This window comes from Harmonia axyridis, chromosome 3 (assembly GCF_914767665.1).
Source record: "Harmonia axyridis chromosome 3, icHarAxyr1.1, whole genome shotgun sequence".
NCBI classification, from domain to species: Eukaryota; Metazoa; Arthropoda; class Insecta; order Coleoptera; family Coccinellidae; genus Harmonia; species Harmonia axyridis.
The window spans coordinates 12655679-12678686 of record NC_059503.1 but is presented as its reverse complement, the minus strand read 5'-3'; the positions used below and the strand labels follow the sequence as shown (position 1 = coordinate 12678686).

Genomic DNA, 23008 nt, shown 5'->3' with positions numbered 1-23008 from the left:
CTTCGTGTTTTCCTCCAAATTTCAATAATTTACTCATTGCTGTACTATCTATGTTTTACCAAGAAAATTCAAAACTAAAAGCCCTCCTTCTGGGTGTTGCAGTTTCTTTGTCCGTTAGTATATTTAAAGATTTATGCAATGAAATGATCTATCAGATTATAACAACAAATATTCATCCCAACAATATTTTTGTTTTTTATTAGATATTATTTGAAGTTTTCAAGCTCTCAAAAAAATCCATTAGAAATTATAATATTAAGTTCTTTTCAGATAACGTGTCTTCTTACAAAATTAGCGGTAAATTCTACCTAAAAAGAGGTTCTGAGATATTGCTCTAAAAGAAAATAGGAATGCACCTTTCTCTACAACTTTTGCCGAAAAAAACCAACATGCTGTCGATGAAACCACCCAGAATCCCTAAAGATCCCGGAGCTAATCAACATCAACGTCAACGCTTCAATTCGCCATAAGGCTCTCGCAAAAAAAAGAAAGATTCCCAACTTACCGCCTATGCTCGCATTGTACGCAATGCCAACGCCGCAGAACTGGTTGTAGGCGACCGCTGCAACCTCGCCAGCGCATCTAGTGCCGTGCTTGTTATCGCCGTTGTCCTGGGGCATCGGATCGTCGTCGCTGCCGTTGATGTCCGTGCTCGCCAGGGGGTCCTGAAAAATAAATGAGCCGTATCTGTATAACTCCTCCTAATTTGCGGTTTCGGTAGTACTCGTTCCGGGCCTGATTAGCAGCAGCAGCCCTTACTTGATGAGCCCCCGTCTGATTTCGCGCGAACAAAGCGGGCCGTGGATTTACATGTTGCCGATGCAAATCTGGAATTAATTCGAGGAAGCTCGGTCGAGCGAAAATTAAGCTTTTTTTTCCGCGTGGAGGCGAGAGATACGAGCGTTAATTGAGTAGTTTCCGATGAGGATGATGCGTATTCTATGGGAGGAGAGGCTGACGGCTTAGCGATCGCTTACGTCAGATGTGATACAGGGTGTACGATCGCCGATTCGTATTTTCAACAGTAAATATCTCCAAACTTTTACCAGTCATTTAGTGACTCTTTGTCACTAACGCCGATAGATGGCGTCATGGGCTGCGCATCTCTTGGAAGAACGGCACCAATTTTGGGAACTTTCTACTACGGCAAAGTGTACAAATAACCGATATCTTAGAGATCCCCTGGTTTAAACATGCCAAACATCTAGATCAACAGGTAAATTTCAATAAGCATATACAGGCTGTCCGGGAAAATGTGGGAAATCTCTCGGATTCAGATAAAACATAAAAAAATAAGATGACAAGTTCCCATAATTTCTTTTCCTAGCGGCCCTCCCTACGGAGATACGGCCTTCTAAATAACGTCACTGGAAATCCATTTTACTGAAATACATTTCAAACTACTTATTATAATTCAAAGAATATTTGACATGATGAACAGTAGTAAGGACCTCTTAAAATACTGTGGTCCACCCAAAAAGTTCTGGAGGAAAGAAACGGACACTGCTCCAGAAAAAATACCACCCTGTAGATTTGCATTCAAAATTAGCATATCACATGTTGTGAAAACTTTAAATTGGAATACCTATGCCAAATTTAGGTTGAATATCTTGTAAAGGGAAGATGCTATGATAAAAAACTTGATGAAAAAAAATTAAACACCCTGTATGTCGTAAACAAAACGTTCGCAATCCCTAGTTTATAGGATTTTTTTTAATTATCCAAAGATTCTCTCATTTTCCTTTTTACCTCCAATTTAGGAACACTATGTATTTTAGAAAACTCTTCAGTAGTGTCAATGAATCCAGTTGTCCAAATATGAGGACATATTTCTATTTCTTATCTCCGTATGAAAAATAAAACACCAAATGTAAGAGAATATCACTTACGTAGTTCTGGGCTAGATCCGGATGGTTAGTTTGAATTCCATCATCTAAAATTGAAACGACTACACCTTTACCAGTATATCCCTTTTGCCAGGTTGGTCCCACGTTCATGTCTAATCCATCTTTGGCACCTCCATTCTGAAAAAATCGACTTGAATTAATAGGACGAACATAAAAGTAATTCGAAAAGCAGCCTATAACTAGGGCTCCTTCGCCAATTTGCAACAAGTAATGATATTCCTCTCAGATATAATAAGTTATTGATACGACATGCGTCTATTCTGAATATTATTCATTTCGAAATATGCTCAATATACAATCCAAGAATTTTGAATACTTTGGGTTACAACTATACGTTATGTCTTGTGTAGTCTCAATAATTTTTAATTTTATTTGGAATAAACTGCAGTCTTTCCCAGAATCCTCAAGATTTCTTGGACGTATAAGGTGTCGAATGAGAGAGTGCTAGACCTTGATAATGCAAATATAGAGCTATCATCATCTTTTAAAATGGGGAAAACGGCCTACATCATAGACTTATTGAAGGGTGATCAGTATCAATTTTTCCAGTTGATCATAAAGGAAAAAGAGGAGGAAAGAGAAAACACTCCTAGATAAATGTCTAAACTGTTATTTCACTCTGGACGAATTTGTCATGGTTGATGCTAATCTTCTATAGAAGAACTATTAAAAGAAGAAGATACCGATAAAATTCTACAGAGCAACAAATTTCGATTTTGATTGAAATTCGATAGCATATTCTCTTCGTCATGAATTCGTTGAACATTTCATTATCTAGTCCTGCATATATTTTTTCCAATACTGTGATAGTTAGCTATGAATTTCGAATGAACCTCATCGGAGGCAGACGAATGAGCCGAAATTTTATGCAAATTATTGAAAATTAGCTCATTCATTCCAACGACTAGCATGCAAATGGTGTGGCAATTTTACCCCGATGCAAATTGAAGCATTCTATTGGTTTCGACTAATTCAGCTTGAAAATATTATTATTTTAACGGAATATACTCTGTTCATTATTGGAAATACAGATATTGGGAATTACAAATCGAGCGTTTTTGAGGCAATTGTGATGAAACCTCCACTTTTGCGAGATTCATTCAATATTTTTATATTTTGCATTTGTGACTAGAAATAATGTTAAATCAGTGAAGAAATTGGGATGGGGATACAAAAATAATTGTTTGTATAATCATTAATCAAGCATTCAAATTATGACAACATAATTTTTCACAACGCTTTGTTCTTTCCATAGAGTAATAAACATAGATAGAGTGAGTATAAGCAATTTATACTATGTCCCCAACATGGTTAGATTACGTTGTCGGATTGTGATATACAGGGTGGCCATTTGAAAACGAAACAGACGAGATTACAGACGAAATAAAGTTTTTCGATAGAAATGCTCGGACAGGTCGATTTCTGTTTCGGGGGGGACAACTTAAGATGTAGGTTACGGAAGCATAGCGCTTCAACCCTTGCTGCTACAACCCCCACCTCCAATTTTTGAATAGGGAAGATGGGGTGAGTGATACCTCAATTTAAAGGTATTTTTATACTGATTTCAGCACAGTAATTGTTTTTTCATTTTATGCATTAGTTCTCGAAATATTCATGCTATTCATAATAGTTAGTTAGGAAGGAAGCCACAGTCATGGTTGTTTTGAAGCTCAAAATGTCGATTTTTCACAAAACACTACAAGTGCCATGAAAACACCACTTCATTTTCAAATACTTAGTTAAGAATATTTCGAGAACTAATGCATAAAATGAAAAAACAATTACTGTGCTGCAATCAGTATAAAAATACCTTTCAAATGAGGTATCACTCACCCCATCTTCCCTATTCAAAATTTGGGGGTGAGGGTTGTAGTAGCAAGGGTTGAAGCGCTATGCGTCCGTAACCTACATCTTAAGTTGTCCCCCTCGAAACAGAAATCGACCTGTCCGAGCATTTCTATCGAAAAACTTTATTTCGTCTGTAATCTCGTCTGTTTCGTTTTCAAATGGCCACCCTGTATTTTCAAATCCAGAATTTTACTACATCGTTATGAATGTATATTATATTGAATGGAATATATTTATTTGAGTGATAGCCGATTAAATATCCAAATTTGAATATTTGGAATCCAATATTTTCCCTCATTGTCGAATTTTTAATAAGCAGAATAATTTTTATTTTCTGTATCTACCTGCTGAAATCCAAGGTTTGGCAACTTTTGCTCTCCTTGTGTCATCGGTTGTTTCACGTCGATTGGCGCGCTTGATGTTTGTTTTCTGAATTTCAGATATATTTAGGTATTTATTTCAATATATTTGGAGTAAATATGAAACGTTGATTCACTTTGGGACGTAAGAAGTGCGTTCTTTGTGGAGAAACTCGCAAATAGAGTGAAATATCGTATCACTGATATGTTTTCATTTCCGCGCGCTTCATATCAAATTTGATAGTTCATGTTGGGGACAAAATTTGCTCACTGAAAATGACATATGCTCCCTCTATCTATGTTTATTACTCCTCTATATTCTATAAACTAGAAACGGTCACTACAAAGTTCAAACTATTAGAAAGTTGAACAAAAAAAAAGTTGATAATTTGTTGTGGGTTTGACCAGAAGTCCATTTGTAATGCGAAGTCCAAAAGTTTTTTCCCATAACTTTTGTATTTTCGATGAATCATATAATACCATGACAGAACAAACAGAACAAACTTAAGTATAATTGACAAAATAAGAAAATTATAGTTGAAGGTCAAACTTCATGAGTAAGAAGCTTATGCCAACTCAACAACAAAATGAATTTCAGCAATCGCTTAGATGGTCTTCGATTGATCAATTCTCATTATTCGTAAATTTCTTGAATAATTGCTATTCCATAATCCTGGAGTAGATATCTGTTTCAGCTGAAATTCAGTAAGTAAATATTGACCCCATTATCTGAAAACAGTGATAAACTTCCACAATATTCACAAGACAATTGCTTCGTGGCGTATCTCTTCCACTCAATTGATCCTAGAGGTTTATATTCGAAGACATAAACCAAGAGAGCAAACCAAGCTAAGCTACACTACCATTTCCTCAAACCGCACAGTCTATTCACGCTTCTCTGGAATTCTGGCTTTGGGATATTACAAATGGGATGTGAAGTGAGGTCGAAATAAAACTCGCTTTATTATCAGTCGGTTTCAGTGATCAAAAGGGGCATTACCGTTCCCTGAACATCTAGCACTCAGGGCAAACATTGCGATACTCGTATCGATGCCACCCATCATGGATAATCAAAGGTGGCCGCTCCGTCGAATAATTAAACAAGCTGGCATGATAATTTTGCAATAACAGATCCATTTCTCGCGATGATGTTCATCGCGCGAATCATCGAATATGGATAAATACGTGTTAATAGCTTGAAGTAACAACACGTATCCAGGAGATGTAGTTACTTCAAACATTATTACAGAGGTTTACTGTGAATTTGAAATATTTAAAAATGAAAGGGTGTGAAATGTTAACCTATATACATTTACAAGGGTGCAATGGACGCATGAATGACGAGCGCTCAAAAGCACGCAAAATCTTAACCTCGATATAATCTGTGATTACTGAAATACTTTGAAGTTCTTTTCTAATATTCTTCTCAAATTTTATATGGTTTTCATGATGTGATAAGCTTGAAATTTCGCACAGCTTTGAATTGTTATTTCATATGAACAATAAAAATATCAATCCCTTCAGTTTTGTGGCCATTAAAATATTGGGGAATTTTTTTTTATATTCTTCTTGAATAGTTCTATGAAAAATTAAAATTTCTATGTGCTTCCTCTCGAAAGTAATAGTGTATACTATATTATTATTATTATTATACGCCCGGCTAGTCAGACAGAATAAAATTTGTGGAAGGATTCGCCACAAGTAAGTTGATCCTTATTGTTTGAGACCATTCCCGACTCAACATTCGAAAATTACATTTTAGCGAAGTGATAGCTCCTTAAAATAAGATGAATAATTCAATATATAGGTATGAATGTTTACGGAGAGGGTCTTTCAATTAGAGTTTTCGAAAGTAAATAATCAGAAGACACATAATTTGAATTGAAACTGAAAAATTTCTCATTTATTTTTGTTTATGTTTGCCATTCATACTTTGATAATGATATCTACCATCTCTTGCGTTTCTACATCAGCTGATTCTCTCATCAACATTTTCAATCACATTCTGGCTTAGTTGCGACTCAAAATAATTTCTGCTTTCAATGCTTCAACGTATCGAGGATAACAGGACCTTGAAGACCAATTCACGTCACCGAATCTGAAAATATCCCGGTCTGAAAACTTTGTATGCGGTAACTGCAAAGGTTCTCTGGATATATGTTGGGTAGCCCCCTCTTGGTTAAACCACATGCTCTCAATATTAATGTTTTTCAATTTTGTCCATAAAAGGAAGTTGTGTCATATTTGATATCTTTGAAGGTTATGATGGCTCTTCAAGCATCATTTTGCAAAAAAGTTCGGACTAATCCCACGACTAGACGCCAATGAGGCATCAAACAGTGACTCTTGGTGGATGCGTTGACCTCTCTTGGATAGCACGAGGATATTCCTCATCCTCAAATACGGCAGTTTTGTTTATTGAAGTAGCCACTGAACTTATAATGTGCTTCGTCTGAAAAGATGAATTTATGAAAATATTTTTTGTTGTACCGACGTTTGGAATGATCTTGTGGCAGCAATTTAAGAGTCAATTGAACCTTTTGGTCCATCAATGCTAAATCTTTGTGCATAGTACGCCATACACTTGACTTTGGGAAATCAACTTATTTGGGTCCACTGCAACACTATCAAGTACAGCACCAATGATAGTATATTGTGCAACAAGTGGGGAAAGTCCAACTTTTATCGCGAGTATGGAAAGGATTTTCTCCACATGTTGCACACTATACTTTTCCTATAACTGCACAAATGTCGATAATTCAAGTAATGGACTTGATTCAAATCAAAATGGCCTTCGTTGACAGTATGTGCTAATTTATTGCGTTTCCATAGAAACGACTCAAAAGCCCAATTTCATTGGTCTACCAAGCGAGGTGTGGGCAAAGTGCCGTGAGAAATAATATTTCCCACAGTATGAGCAATACATAGTTTTGCAATTGAGTAAGCTATGCAGAAAACGCTACTTTTCATAGCAGTTGTAGGAAAATTTTTTTTTTTGAACGACCAACTCGAGCAAATTGACGACGTCTTTCTCGATCTTGTACTCAACAGTTTCTTGAAGTTTCTGCATAATATCACCAATTTGTTAATCAGTTGGATGCTTGTATCGAAATTTGCGAAATACATTTCTGACTTTCCTAGGTCTCCGTGAGACTTCTAACAAGCTTAAAGCTCGCACTATTAAGTAGAACCCAAAGTAAATTTTTTTCCTGACCCGAGGTTCGAACTCCCGACCTTCGGCTTAGGAGAACGCGGATCCCCTGACATCTAGTACTCAGGGCAAACATTGCGATAGTCCTATCAACGCGACCCATCACAGAAAATCAAAGGAGGCCGCTTCGCCCGTTAATTGAACAAGCTCGCCCGATAATTTCAATTCCTAAATAACGGTTCCATCGCCCGCGACGATGTAAATCACGCTGTAATTGAAATATATGTATAATGAATCGAAATCTGGGAATAATGGCGTGTAGCCGTGACGAAGCGGGCGAATGCGCCCAGGCAACCTACAATAATTATTATCATGCAAATCCGGACGTTATGAACGAATGAAATTCAAATATTTCATGCATAAATTTCCAGCCGACGCTAATGGAAAAAGGTTGTCCTTTGTCGGGCGCGGAGATCCTTCATGGTGCCCTCGTATCGCGAACGGGCGTCAAGGCCCTCTGCGCTCTAGACGGAATAATGTGTATTCAAGAGTTTTTGATTTTTTTTCTGTGCGGGCTCTGATTACACCACCGCCGGAGCCACCGAAAACTGCATATTTTTAATAATTCCCGGTTGAGAACTCCCCGGACTCCACTCCAGTCAACTGACTCGAAATAATTCTGGATAGTTCCACGAAAGTTGAAGATACTCCAGATTTATAGAAAAGTTTTGTGTTTTGTTCCGATAGGAATGGGAGTGGATGGTAACCTTTAGGGAAATCGGGAACGCTCCTTTATCTACTTAAATTATGTTCACCAAATATGAAATGAATCCAGATTGTGTAGAGGATGAATTTTGTAACCAATATTGGAAAAAATTTTTTTCAATGAAGATTCCATCGACAAAAGTATGATAACTTTAACTCCAACACTATTAACAATGAGAAGAAGTAATGAAGAAAACTTATATTAGAACGTTAAGGAAAAAAAGTAATAGTGAATATATCTTCATTTAGAATCTCGATAAAATTTTTGTTTCAATATAATGCTTGGACCTTGCCATTATCCATATTGTTAAAATGCTACCCTTTAACTCTTCAACTAAACATATGGCGCTTCAGATGACAGTTGTTAAATCCAGAGCAGAACATGAATAGCCCAGTGGTGGTGAGTTCAATTGAAACTATAGCGAAAAAATTATATAACCTCGAACTTGACCTCCACCACGAAGGCCACAAATAAGAAATTACCAAATTCTTATGAATTCATCGGAAAAAAATACGACGTGAAAGTTGATGTCTATCTGATTACGAACGACACGCAACCCCGGTGTTAAAATTACTATATCAATAAATGTAAATAATGCCAGTATACCCTTTACTGTTGAACCGCATTGTTAGCCTCCCTTTATGAAAATAACACGGAGCCACAAAGCGTAAACATACAAAGGCGTAATGTTATCTGACATTTTAATGATAATGTTATGTGTTCGAAATTGAAATCCACATAAGATATTCAATTTTTGTTCCTCGTACACGGAATATTCTGCTTATGTGGCATAGGTTACCCAACCGGAAGAAGGAAGACTCGACAAATGCTCATTTTAGACCGCATATAGGGTCAGCTACAAGGAGTATGCCATTGGCAGTCTACAGAACCATTTAACTGACCAAATTTCGAAAACCAATGTAATTTTTTTTTGTATAAACATGTACAATTCTGAGAAAGCCCTTTTCATGTTTTCACTTCCATACAGGATCAAATTTTTAACATGAACTTGTAAGCGCTGAAGAGTCTTATATGGAAGTACTTCTTCTTTCTTAAATATTTTATGGTTCTCATGATATTATTGTAAATTGAAATAAACTTTCTCTTTTTCAGAATCGTGATGAGTTCATTACAGTTCTAAAAACAGTGCTGTAATGAACTCATTACAGCATTGTTTTCAGTTATATTTTTCGTTCTGTGGTTGCCTACACAGACTTCCAATCCTATCAAAATTCAACACACGTCAAATTGTCAATGTAATATAATTTGTATATAGTGATATGATTTGCAACTTTATTTGAAATTTCTCTTAATTCTGGTGGTGTTAAATCGATTTCGTCAGACATAAATCACGAATTTAATGCGTAATTATAAATTATTTCAAAATTCGAAACGTACGATTCAAATTGAAATTCCGTAATCTGTCAATTTTCGTAACAGTCACACCAACTGCCAAGATACAATACAAATGTCATTAGGATGTTTAATTTGAATTTTTCATTGAATTTCGACAATATTTCATAAAACATTACTGAAATAGAGAAAATATCGTCTAATACTCGTTGCAGAAGGCAATTCCAACACTTATGCGTTCGAATTTCGCATTCGTGTTGGAATAGGAGCCCATTCTGCAACTTGTTTTAGAATATACTATTTCGGTTTTGTGATTTTTTCAGATATTCTTTTTGAAGTTTCTATGTTTCTAATAGAGCGATCAACGCAAAATTGTACAATGTACATTAAATTGTCATCCAATATCCAAACTAAAATTTTAATCTCGATCGAACATAATCAGTGCAGTATACTTATTTATTGATAACTATTCCCGGCTCATCATTCTAAAATTACAGACATTGTGATAAAATGATAGTGTCAGGTATAACAACGAGAACCAAAAAAAAAAGACCAATCCATCACTGTGTGAACCCTACAAACTGAAGTTTGAATTTGCATCCTTTCATTCCCCAGGGCGATATGATCAAAACATAATTCGAACAACAACGTTCCATATTCAGAAACAATTCCGTACAAGACATTCAATTTTGGTCCTCCGCACACGATATATCCCCTGCATACGGCATAGATTCGTGTCGGGCGAAAGATGTAACATCCATAGCAAGCGCGATTTCGGGTCACAGCTCATCAGTGATACAAAACGTACATCGCTCCAGTTAATTTATACAACAGAGCGATGTGTATACATAGCCGGCAAGATAACATCAACAACTATTCAAATTAGAAATTAGTACAACAGCGCACGCAGATCCATTGTTATTGTTATTGTTATTGTTATTTGAAGTTTTTCTTGATAGATTAACGGATGCTCTAAACTATATTTCTAATTTGGTTGACATTATCTTTGTGTGTGGTGACCTGAACATCGACTTTCTGAAATCTGAATGTATTAACCGTAAGCTCTTTATGGATTTGATTTGTTGTTTTGATTTAAAAATTTCGTCACAAGATCCTACGAGAGTATTTACTGACATCACTGGTCGTACATCTGTTTCAAAAGTCGACTATATTTTAACAAACGCAGATTTATCTGACTCTAATGTAAAAGTTTTTGAACCTCTTATAAGTGACCACCGTGCTATCTTGGTTGAATTTAATAACATATTTCATATGAATACACAGGGTGGTTCAAAATTGGTTAGAAACTTGAGTCAACAAAATATTGACAATTTTGTTTTTCAAATGTCAATTTACGATTTTCATGATATTTATGAAATTGTTGATGTAGATCAATGTTTTCAAACATTTGTTGATGCGATTCGGAGTACATTTGAATCTTGCTGTCCTTTGGTGAAATTGGCAACGGGCAATCATAGAATAAATATATGGATCACTCCTGAGATAGTCATAGCGAAGCGCAATCTAATGAATCTGCACTGGTTGCACTCAAATTTAAAGAGTCAGAGCACTTATTCTTTGTACAAAAAAACCAAAAACGAGTATATTTCGCTTATCAGAAATACTAGGTTGAAATTCCATAATGACCTTATTGGCAGATCAGACAATAAAAATAAAACAGTATGGTCCATTGTAAATAACTTAACTGGCAGGAGGAGAAAACCAAATGAAAGTATTGAACTGCTCGTTGATGGTGTTTTGCATAATGATCCCAACGAATTATCACAAATTTTTGTCAATTATTTTTCAACGGTAACCGAAACCACTCTTCATTTATACTATGGGGGATCTTTGTCTTCCTCATGTACTTCTGCAGTAATGCTGAATACAACATTTTTCTTTTATCCAGTGATTGAGTGTGAAGTTGCTGATGTAATAAAGTTACTAAAAAACAATAAGTGTGCAGGAGCTGATTCTATATCTGCCAGAATTCTGAATTTGATAAGCTCAGATATTTGTGGACATTTCACTCACTGTATTAATCTCTCTGTAAGTTCTGGCATTTTTCCTACTATTCTGAAAAAGGCCTTAGTTGTTCCAATCTTAAAAAAAAATGATATAAATAGTATAATGAATTATAGACCTATTTCTATTGTTAGTATATTTTCTAAAGTGTTCGAAAGAATTGTGTTCAACAGAATGATCAAATATCTTGACAAATTCAATGTACTCGATAATGCCCAACATGGTTTTAGATCGGGTCACTCAACGGAAACAGCTGCAGTTTCCTTTATTAATTATGTGTATGAATGTCTTGACAATGGCTTGTATGTAGCAGGTTTATTTTTTGACCTCTCGCGAGCATTCGATAGTCTTTCATTTCAATTTATAGTTGACAAGTGTTACAATTTGGGTTTTCGAGGTGTATTTTTGGATTGGGTCCGCAGCTATCTCGAGGGTAGATCCATATCTGTAAAAGTTGAAGGCTGTCTATCAGACGAGCACGATCTTAATCTAGGAGTGCCACAAGGATCCGTCCTTGGGCCTCTTTTATTTTTGCTCTTCATCAATGATCTCCCTGTAAATTTAAGAGTAATTTTCTTGGATTTGCTAACGTGTAGACGCTTTTCGTCTTCGATAGGAGGGTCTCAACAAAAGTTGAGTCTCTTCGCTGATGATGCTTCGGTAGTAGTTTCGGCCCCAACATTCGAGGAACTTCAGGCTCTCTGTGAGCTTCTACTACAGAGCTTTGTGAAATGGTGTCATAAGAATAATTTAATGATTAATATCGATAAAACCGAATGTATCCATTTCACAATTATCCATAGTGATCGTGAGCTGGTGATTCGTCATTTGGATAGTGCTATTCTATCTAAGAGTGGTACTAAATTTCTTGGCATTCACCTCGATAATAATTTAAAATGGGGTATGCACATTGATTCTGTATGCAAAAAACTGAACAGTTCTTATTTTGCCATAAATAGGGTGAAAACCCTACTTCCTTTAGAATCGTTAATAAATATATATTATAGCATGGTCTATAGCCACCTGTCGTATAATATACTACTGTGGGGAAACTCTTCGGATGTTGGAAGGGCTTTCATAATACAAAAACGTATTTTACGTATGATATTCAGCATACCTCCACGTTCGTCGTGTAGACCCATATTTATAGAAAACAATATTATGACCTTATCGTCAATTTTCATTTTGAAATGTCTACTATATGTGAAGGAGAATGAGGGAAAATTCATACAATTGTCTAGTTTTCATAACTACGGAACCAGAAGTGAGAGAACATTGTATGTTCCCAAGCACAGAACAACAAAGTTAGAAAAATCTCCTATTTATCAATGTGTTAAACTATACAACCATTTGCCTCACAATATTAGATCTCTTGTTTTTAGTAAGTTCAAGAAAATTGTAAAAAAGTTATTAGTGAATAGATGTTATTATACTGTAAATGATTACCTCAATGATGTAATAGTGATTAGTTGAATAATTTTTCTTTTTATCTGTATGACTTATCCTATACATTTATTTGTCTCAGAGGATTAATAAATTATTATTATTATTATTATTATTATTATTAAAACTGTCGCATTTGGAGTGAAGCTAATCCTCAAGTGTATGTCGAAACACCGTTACATCCAGAAAAACTGAATGTTTGATACACTTTATGGGCTGGTGGAATCATTGGTCCGTACTTCTTCAAAAACGATGATGGCCAGAACGTTACAGTCAATGGTGATCGGTATAGAGCCATGATTACCAACTTTTTCATTCCTGAATTGAACAACCATGATGTCTAGGAGCTGTGGTTCCAATAAGACGGCGCAACATGTCACACAGCTCGTGCCACAATCGATTTATTGAAAGACACTTTTGGTGACCGCCTAATTTCACGTTTTGGACCTGTGAATTGGCCTCCAAGATCTTGTGATTTAACACCGCTAGACTACTTTCTGTGGGGCTCTGTAAAGTCATTAGTCTATGCGGATAAGCCACAAACCCTTGACCATTTGGAAGACAACATTCGCCGTGTTATTGTCGATATACGGCCACAAATGTTGGAAAAAGTCATCGATAATTGGACGTTCAGATTGGACTACATCCGAGTCAGCCGTGGCGGTCATATACCAGAAATCATATTTAAAATGTAACGCCATAAGATTATCTTACGGATAAATAAAATTCATGTCAATCGAATAATCCATCGTTGTTTAATTGCAATTTAAAGTTCTATAGCTCTAAAAAAAAACACCCTTTATAAGGGACGCTACAATTGTTCTTGTTTCGAAAATATATAAAAAAACTGTATTAGTAAAGCAATCTTTCTTGTACTTTTGATAAGAGTTATTCAGACTCTGCTCCATCGACAAAAACGGTTAAAAGGTACTCCAGGGAAAGACATTCGGCTCTAATGAAGATTTGATTGCCGAAGTTGAAACGAATTTTCAAGAAAACACGTGTTTTCACTGTCAAAGCACCGGGCTCATTGAATGAGTTATAATGAAATGCTTCGAATCGGGAAAGTATTCGTTCTCACTTTTTCTTTTAGATCTAAGTTGTTTGCATACAGTTATTTTGGAAAAGCTGGGAAAATACCAATTTTTTGTAAATAGTAGTAACATAATTGTTAGATAGATAACAGGCTGTATTTTTGAATGACACGTGATTACAGATGAAAAATTATACTATTGAAGTGCCACAAGGCTCAATTCTAGGACCATTCATTTCCTAATATACTTTATTATTATTTATAATAACGTTATTTTGCTGACGACACATATATCTTATTCAGGTACTGAAATGAAAGTAATTCATTTTAAAAACTAACTTCAACATACATATATTTCAATCATTGCTGTGTAACAAATAAATCTACCTTATCGCGAGTCCAGAGAAGGAAACAAGGGTTTATGTAAATGCCAGATGTGTGAAGACCGGAAACAGCACTTTTTGCATCAGCGACCCCTTTTGACGTTTGAGTGAAGTGAAGGTTTTTCGCTTCCCTGGGAGGGGTTATCTTTTTCTCTTTCTAAACCAATCAATCATTGTAAATCCTAACGATTGTGTCAATCAATTATCTTTGTCCGGAAAGCAGTGGATTGGAAACATATTTGAGGTAGGTATCGAAAAAAGTATTATCGAGATATTCCTCATATCGTTTCAAATTACAGATTGATCATTCCGATTACTATGTGAAATATGGCTCATATCGTATCCTCATTGATTTTTTTTTGCATGTTTGAGATGAAAAGGTGAAAACTGTTATAAAATAAATACCAGCGCACATGACAGATTTAGAAAAATAAAAAGTTACATTTATAAATAACATAAGTACTGTACGCTTTTGGCTCAAGAATAATGGTTCTAGCTGCTCTTTTTCGGCTGGCAACGAGAAATGAAACTAGTAGTCCGAGAGCTGGCACGAATTTTTGGGTAGGTATTTGAGGCAAGCTGAAAACTTGTCAGATACCTCTCTATTATATCCCAACTCGGAATTGCAGACCTGGCTGGTGAGTAGCGGGGCTAAATGAACCCCTAAATTTTTGAAATTTAATTTTTTTTTCCCAAAAAATATATTTGAGGCACTACGCAATTTAGGTGAACTGATCGAAAATATGTGAAGAAATAATGGTAGGCGACAAGGCGACTCTTTTAACTCCTCTCAGCTCATGAATCAGGTGCGTAAATTGAAAGAGGGACGAGAAGTGAAGTAGAGACGAGAGGATATGAAGACAACAAGAAGAGCCATATGTCTCAACTCAACAATATAGGTCAACAAACTCATGGGAACTGAAGTCAGTTCTAGTATCCACATCAATGAGACCCATATTAACATACACTGCAGAAACCAGGCCGAAAACCTCTAACACAAAGTAAATCCTAGAAACCACAGAGATGGAAGTATATGTTGCGCCAAATAGCCAAATATTGATTGGGCATTGGAAAGAATGGAGAAGTGGAACGAACACCATGACCAATAGCAAATATTTACGAATAGTAAAGATACCGACAGACAGACCACCGATGGGACGTTGGAGTATCAAAAGATCCCGTAAACGATTGTGTGACAACCTACCAACAGAAAAAAGAAGAAGAATCATGTTTCCGTTGCCATAATTCCATTACGAAACATCAAACCCAAAACTGCGCGTCACTCCGAGCCCAAGTTAGGTTAAATCTACCTCCACTCAGAGAATTACGTGAATCCGATTCAGGTTATTTATACCGACCGTATGATAATGTTAAAACGCCTACTTATACGGCAGGGCATCCCCATTTAAGGGATAACATGAATAAAAGAAGGTTCGCTTTCACACACAAACACACGAGTATCCTGAAACGATACTAGCGCCACGGTCGGGCAGAGAGAACGCGCGAGTCTGATTACGTGTGTTTTTCATCCAATTTGCGGGATGTATAGATCAGAAGAAACGGTTGATCAGGTGGCCGGCGGATTATTGCGAACCTTTCGGTATTAATTGGAGACAGATGTCGCTTCGGTTCTCGCTGTTATAAGGGTTTGCGTATACGGCGCTTACAATCGACTTTTCGATCCCAGGTGCGATTCTGCACAAACACGCAAAACGCGCGGTCATTTCAATTTTCATTAATCACAGGGAGACAACAGTGACCTAGAAGGGGGGAAGGCTCTATATTAATTTCGGATTATATAGGGTGGTTTGAATTCAACGCCTAATGGAGGGAATTCAGGAACTACGAGAGTTAGAGCAAAAATAGATCACATTTTCGACAAACCAAAGAAACTGGAAATTGCATGACGATATTTCCTTTTATTTTCAAGATAACAAATTTTCTATAGAATTGTGGCGACAAAAACTAATTACACATAATATCTGTGTCTAACCGAAATTGTCATCACAATACTTGATATAAATGTACCTGCATTAGTGCCTTTCGTGGTACTTGTGCACACAACTTTCTCATTCACAGGGTTCTCAAAAAGATACAATGAGAATATCTCTTCCCTACCCTTATTAGTGTGCAGGCACCATACCATTGCGCATAAATACAACCTAGAGAATAAGAAAAGGAAGAAGAAATTCACGGTTCACAATATGATTTTGTGTTTGTAACCCAGGTATCAAACTTGGAAAAGGAGAGTTCGGTGGAGTAAGTTACGAGGTGATGACCAGTTGAGTTCTCAAGTGGTGTACTACAATAAAATTCTCGTCTGTCGTCCATCAGTATTTTAATGATCCCCGCGAAAACGCGTTATCCCAAAGAATTTGATGATTATGCTGAAGAAATCAGTCTTTAACAAATTTTTGAGTTCTGTACCAAACAAGTGACAATTTACTCAATAAGTCACGGGCCCCACCAGTAAAAACACATTCATCTTGAAATTCGACAAAAATGATGTGCGGTGTTGTGAAATCGATTGAACGATCAGTAGAAGTTGGGAATAGAAAAATAGTTCCAACTAACGTCGAAAGGATGAGCTTTGGTTGTCCTCTTCAAAATTTTCATACAATTAGAGTTATGTCTCTTTTGTAGTGATTTTTTGGTAGAATTTGTCAATATCATATGTCAAAAAATGTAACGAAACAGTATAGATAGGCTAATTTGAATTGAGAAACTGTTACCGAGGAATTGGGAAACACGGGAGTAAAAGATGAACATTATAGTTTTTCCTGCTGAGTCGGAACAAGTAGGGGTCGTAGGGAAAAGATGAGATTGGCCTGTATAAATTAGTGACCTACTTTCGGTCCCTTTGCCGGCAAGTTTTAATGAGGTGGTATGTATAAAGGACACACACACAATCAGCTCTTGATCCCAGGTGTGATATCAATTTCGGATTCTGCAGAGAATGCAAAATACGAGGGATTGAGATGTAATTCACGGGAAACTAGAATGACAATGGAAAATTTTCGGGTCATTTTAATCTTACTGATAATTTAGGTCTGCTATTTTCGTAGACGAATCGTCAGGTTCAACTTGACGATTTGGAATTCGAAGAATCCAAAAATCAATGAAAACATTTGTCCGTCCGCTGTAGAGGTGGCCAAAATTCTTTGTCTAGTGAGGGTATCTCGACAACTATCGGAGCTAGAAGACAACGGATTTTCATTCTTGAAAAAATATTTTCCTAGAAACTGATACTCTATGCAATTGTTGAAAAATATATTTTGTATATCGGGTGATTTTCCAAAGAAAGATATGATGAATCATATTTTTTCAGAGCTCGTCACAATGTTTGTAATTTACGAATTTTGAGTAGGAAATGGTCTCAAATGATAAGGTTCGACTCACAATTTCCAAACTACAAATTTGATCGAGATGAAAATGCATTTTTGGATGTAATACAACAATTTCAAGCTCCATACGAAATATCATGTTCATCAATTTACCAAAATCTTAAAAACTATTACTACAAAAACCACCGTAGTTGAGATTTTGTGTTTCCTAGCTTGGTGCAGAGTTTCAATCTGATAACGATAAGAATCATAGAAATTTCTATGGAAAAAACAACGTATGAGATTTTGCGTGTATATTAAGATTCTCTTCCTCATTTTTGATCAGTGATTATGTTATAGTTAATAAAACAACATAAAAATGGTTTCAAGAGAGAAATGAAGTTTGATATTCACAAATATTATGATGATTTGAGATCACATCGATAATTCACATTGAAATAAACAGCATATGTGAACTATTGGCACGATAAAGGTCCAAATCTAATAACTAACATTTTTTCAACCGCCCCAAAAATAAGAAGAAAGAATAACCAGAAAAATTGGTTTATATCCGAAATTAATCATAATAGCATAATATTCGATATTCGATGGCTAATAGACAATCTTGTTCAATCCCGGAAAAAGTACCTCCTCGATCGGGACTCGAACCCGCAATCTCCGAATCACTAGTCCAGCGGTCTCACCAACTGAGCTACCGAGGAAGTTTATAACGAAGAAGTTGAAACTTCCTCGGTAGCTCTGTTGTTGAGAGCACTGGACTAGTGATTCGGAGGTTGCGGGTTCGAGTCCCGCTCGAGGAGGTACTTTTTTCGTAATTAAAAATTGTCTGTGAGCCATCAAATATTATGCTATCAGAAAGATTAACGACTCCCCCGAAAAGGTAATCTAAAACAACTTTTTCCACGTTCCATCGAAAACTCCCATCCAACTCTCCACCATCACATCCACTTCCCGACCCGCAGCGAAAACATCCACACACTCGCCGAACCCATCTGGATTCTATTAACTTTTTTTTTGCCTCATTAAAAATTCGGACCTGTTGAGAATAAAACGTTGCTCCGAAATTGCCCCAGAGATTGGACAATGATGGAACGGGCGGTAAATCAAATTTTACGGTCGGGAATTTAATGCAGACCCATTTTTGCGGGTGTATCACGCCAGAACAACAGCCCATCGCATACTTTACCCCGATAGCAGTTCATTTGAATATTTAAATAATTGACTCCGGGAGCATCGCTCCGCAGGAGTGGAATTCCTGCATGTTTACTGCGCGGCCGCCTCCTTGGGAGACATAAAATTCCTGAGTGCGCCAGTACGCTGGCTGGCGCGGTGTTACGGGAAAGATATTCTATCAGGAAATTGGGATTTTTGAGACCGCATATTCTCTCTCGGAACGATACCCCCCATACGATGATTCGTGAATTTTACGAGTGGTTGCATGGTACGGGTAATTTTCGGGAACGCTGTTCTTTCTCCCCGATCAGTCATTTCGCGATGTTCTCTTCATTTCGTTTGGTACGTTATTTTTAATGATGGATCGACATGCATGAGACTTGGTTTGTATGTGAAAAATACAAGGAATTGATGTTTTAAAAACAATAAATATTTATATTTTCCATCAAGAGTCGAATCTTCGTGCACGCTCGCATTTAAGACGACCTGAACTCAAGCGACGCAACGTGCTCACGGAGACTTGTGAAGGGAAGGCGGTTACTCACAGTTACATATTGTTTTATTCAAAAGAGGGTATTCATTGGGGCTGAGAATTTGAGGCGGAGTACCCTGAAGATGTGGTAAATAACGGGTGTTTTTTTCGAGGTATATAACTTTAAGTTGGCATTACTGTTCAAGAGGGCGACCGATTTAACAGCTGTCAAGTGATTTATTTTCAGTTTGGTTTGGCAATTCATCATGATTAGACTCACGCCTGAACAACGCTTGCAAATAGTGCAATTCTATTTCGAAAATAATGGTTCTGTGCGGAATACGTATCGCGCATCACGTCCATTTTATTTTGTTTAGCGATGAACCGCACTTCTGGTTGAATGGCTACGTCAACAAACAAAACTGCCGCATTTGGAGTGAAGCTATTCCTCAAGTGTATGTCGAAACACCGTTACATCCAGAAGAACTGACTGTTTGGTGCGCTTCATGGGCTGGTGGAATCATTGGTCCGTACTTCTTCAGAAACGATGATGGCCAGAACGTTACAGTCGATGGTGATCGGTATAGAGCCATGATTACTAACTTTTTCATTCCTGAAATGAACAACCATGATGTCCAGGAGCTGTGGTTCCAACAAGACGGCGCAACATGTCACACAGCTCGTGCCACAATCGATTTATTGAAAGACACGTTTGGTGACCGCCTAATTTCACGTTTTGGACCTGTGAATTGGCCTACAAGATCTTGTGATTTAACACCGCTAGACTACTTTCTGTGGGGCTATGTAAAGTCATTGGTCTATGCGGATAAGCCACAAACCCTTAACCATTTGGAAGACAACATTCGCCTTGTTATTGCCGATATACGGCCACAAATGTTGGAAAAAGTCATCGAAAATTGGACGTTCAGATTGGACTACATCCGAGCCAGCCGTGGAGGTCATATGCTAGAAATCATATTTAAAATGTAATGCCACAAGATTATCTTGCGGATAAATAAAATTCATGTAAATCGAATAATCCATCGTTGTTTTATTGCAATTTGAAGTTCTATAGCTCTAAAAAAAACACCCTTTATTTATTTCGATCTGGCTGGCTATCTTCGTCTTTAAAATGAGCAGAATATAGCTCAACTTGGTTTCGTACATTCACTGAATATTTTAGAATGAGATTTTCATTCTTGAGGGTGGGAATCCTTAGTTGACTTTGATAAGGAGATTTTCTATAAACCTGAAATGTCCTGAACTTTTCGACTGATCATGTTCCGAAAAAAAAAAGATATCCATTATCAATTCATTAGATATTTTCATGGAATTTGGCACACGTCTTACAAGTTTCAATGGCTATTTTTTGAAATGGAAAATAGAGATTGCTGTTTGCCTATGACTTCAGCAAAGCAGAAACAAAAAATATCATAAAATTGCAATGCGTTTTCTTGTTCCTTTTGGATGTTATTTCACTCGAGTTTTGTATTTCAATTGGTGAATATTGACTAGATATTGTGTACGGAGAATTTGAGAATTTAACGACAAAACAATAAACCAGTAAGCAAACTTCTCAGTATTCTTCTGATTCTATGACCTGAGATACCAATCTCTTTGCCATTAAGGAAAAAAACCCTAAAAACACCCCGTGCATACTAAACTCCAAAATCGGCAGAGGTTCGATACGAAAGCCATCAGAGAAAAATATCGATATTTAATGCAACAATTATTTTTACCGCTTTTATCGAAGCAAGCGTTCCGTATTCGACTCACAAAGGAAAATCCGCTTAACAGCAGTTTCCTCGAATGGAGCGGAGCTGAATTAGAAGTAATGATGAAGAAAGTCTCCCAAGAGGAGGAATTTCGGGGAGTATTCGAGAGGCGATTCACAGCAGAAGAAGAGAATTATATTCGAACCTGTTTTAAGAATTATTCCGACAGCACCGAAGGATAATTAGAACATTCATCAATTTTCCGTGGAAAGATTCCTATTTCCTTCCGAAAGGCGAGTTATTGGAAATTTCTTTACTGCAGTCAAGGGTCCATCAGCGATTGCATGAATAATTTTGAGGGTTTAAGGCCGAATTAATGTATCGACAAAAAAAACACTGCAAATTTTACACTGACGTTTATTGTTTCCTGCTACTCCATCTTCTTCTTTAGATGCTGTCTTTGTTTCGACATTTGGCTTTCATCAAAGCTATTTGATACTGCAGATCTGAACAGTTGCAGTTGTTGCAATTGTAAGATTCTCTTGTAAGTTTTTCAATCATGAGTTCCTTCTTGCTATGCATTTTTATCTTCCCTTGGATAATAAGCTGTAGCAACTGGTATTCATCTTCCTTCATAACATGTTCCAGGTATCGCAGTTATAGCTTTTCAAATTTTTTTTTTTTTAATGTAATGGTACCAATTCTTTCAGCATTCTTCGCAAAATCTCCTTAATTACTCACTCTCTCAGTCCACGATATTCTCAGTATGTTGAGGAAAATCCACATTTCGAATACTTCTCTCCTGATTTCGATCTTTTTCAATGCCATTGATATTGAAGATCTAATCAGTTGGCAGTTGTTACAATTGTACTATTCTCTTAAGTTCTTCAACCATGATTTCCTTCTTCTTCCTGTGGATCTTTTGTTCATTATCTTCCTCTGGATAATAAACTCCAGCAACTGGTTTTTATTTCCCCTCATAATATGACCCAGGTGTTGGAGCTTACGCTTTTCAATAGTCAGTACCAATTCTCTCTCTTTCTGAATTTTTCCTCTCTGTCTACGATAATCTCAGGGTAGTATTCTGGAGCCTCTTCTTTTTTCTATATGTAAATGATCTGCCTGACTCTTTGCTATTTCCCATCTTGAGAATGATAAGGCTACTGTCGTTTGTTGATGACGCCAATGATCTAAAGCGGAACAAAGACTTGAGATCGTGCATCAAGCAGACTCAGACAGCTTTCGATGCAATAAGTAACTGCTGTAGACGAACTGAGCTTTCATTGCATGTTAATGAAACCAAATGTGTTATATTCAGAACTTCTTGATCTAAAAAAAACTTTCCAGCAACCATCGACTTCAACAGCACTACAGTCAATGCATCACTATCAACGAAGTTCCTGAGAATTCAGGTTGACTGCTTTCTGAACTGGCATATCGGGTGTCCCAAGGTGAGTGGCCTATTAGATTATTATGGAAACTATTGATGGTAAAGATTTCAAATTTTGTGGATAGATATTTGGCCATGTAAGGTACATTTTTGAAATAATTTCATATTTCCAGTGTTGCCGGATGTACGACAATTTGGCAACAACTTTGTTATTTCGAATGGGACATCCGGTATTTCTATTTTTTTTATGATACTCCATAAAATATTGAATCTATTCACTCTTACTTTTCCATCCCTATCTTCGACGGTTTTTGAGTTATTAATTATTTTTCGAAATTTTAGATCAAATTGGCGTATTACGAAAATGACTCTAGTTCGCTCAATATTTGAGATTTGAGTCAGAAATTTTGCAAGTCGTTAAATATTGATCTGATTTGTGTCACTGCTTCTGAATTATGGTTGTCAATAATACAGGATGGACCAAAAAAAATCATCATTTGCCAAGTCACAAAATTGTAAAAAAGTCTGTGTAAGTGAATAGAAGAATTGTAGAATGTGTTAAACTGATTCCAAAAATTGAAAAATATACTAGGGGTTTAATTTGAAAAAATCGACTTTTTTACAATTTTGTAACTTGGCAATTGAT

General features: G+C 36.5%; 1 protein-coding gene across 2 annotated transcripts in view; it reads right to left on the bottom strand.

Annotated features, from left to right (window-relative positions):
* The window catches only part of LOC123674477 (furin-like protease 2), a 272487-nt gene that overhangs the window by 22624 nt on the left and 226855 nt on the right, over positions 1–23008 (bottom strand). For both annotated transcript variants that reach the window (XM_045609359.1, XM_045609358.1), the window contains exons 5-6: positions 1890–2024; positions 506–665 (exon numbers count right to left, since the gene is read on the bottom strand). In XM_045609359.1, the coding sequence (XP_045465315.1) occupies positions 506–665; positions 1890–2024 (295 nt within the window). The remainder of the gene's footprint in view (positions 1–505; positions 666–1889; positions 2025–23008) is intronic.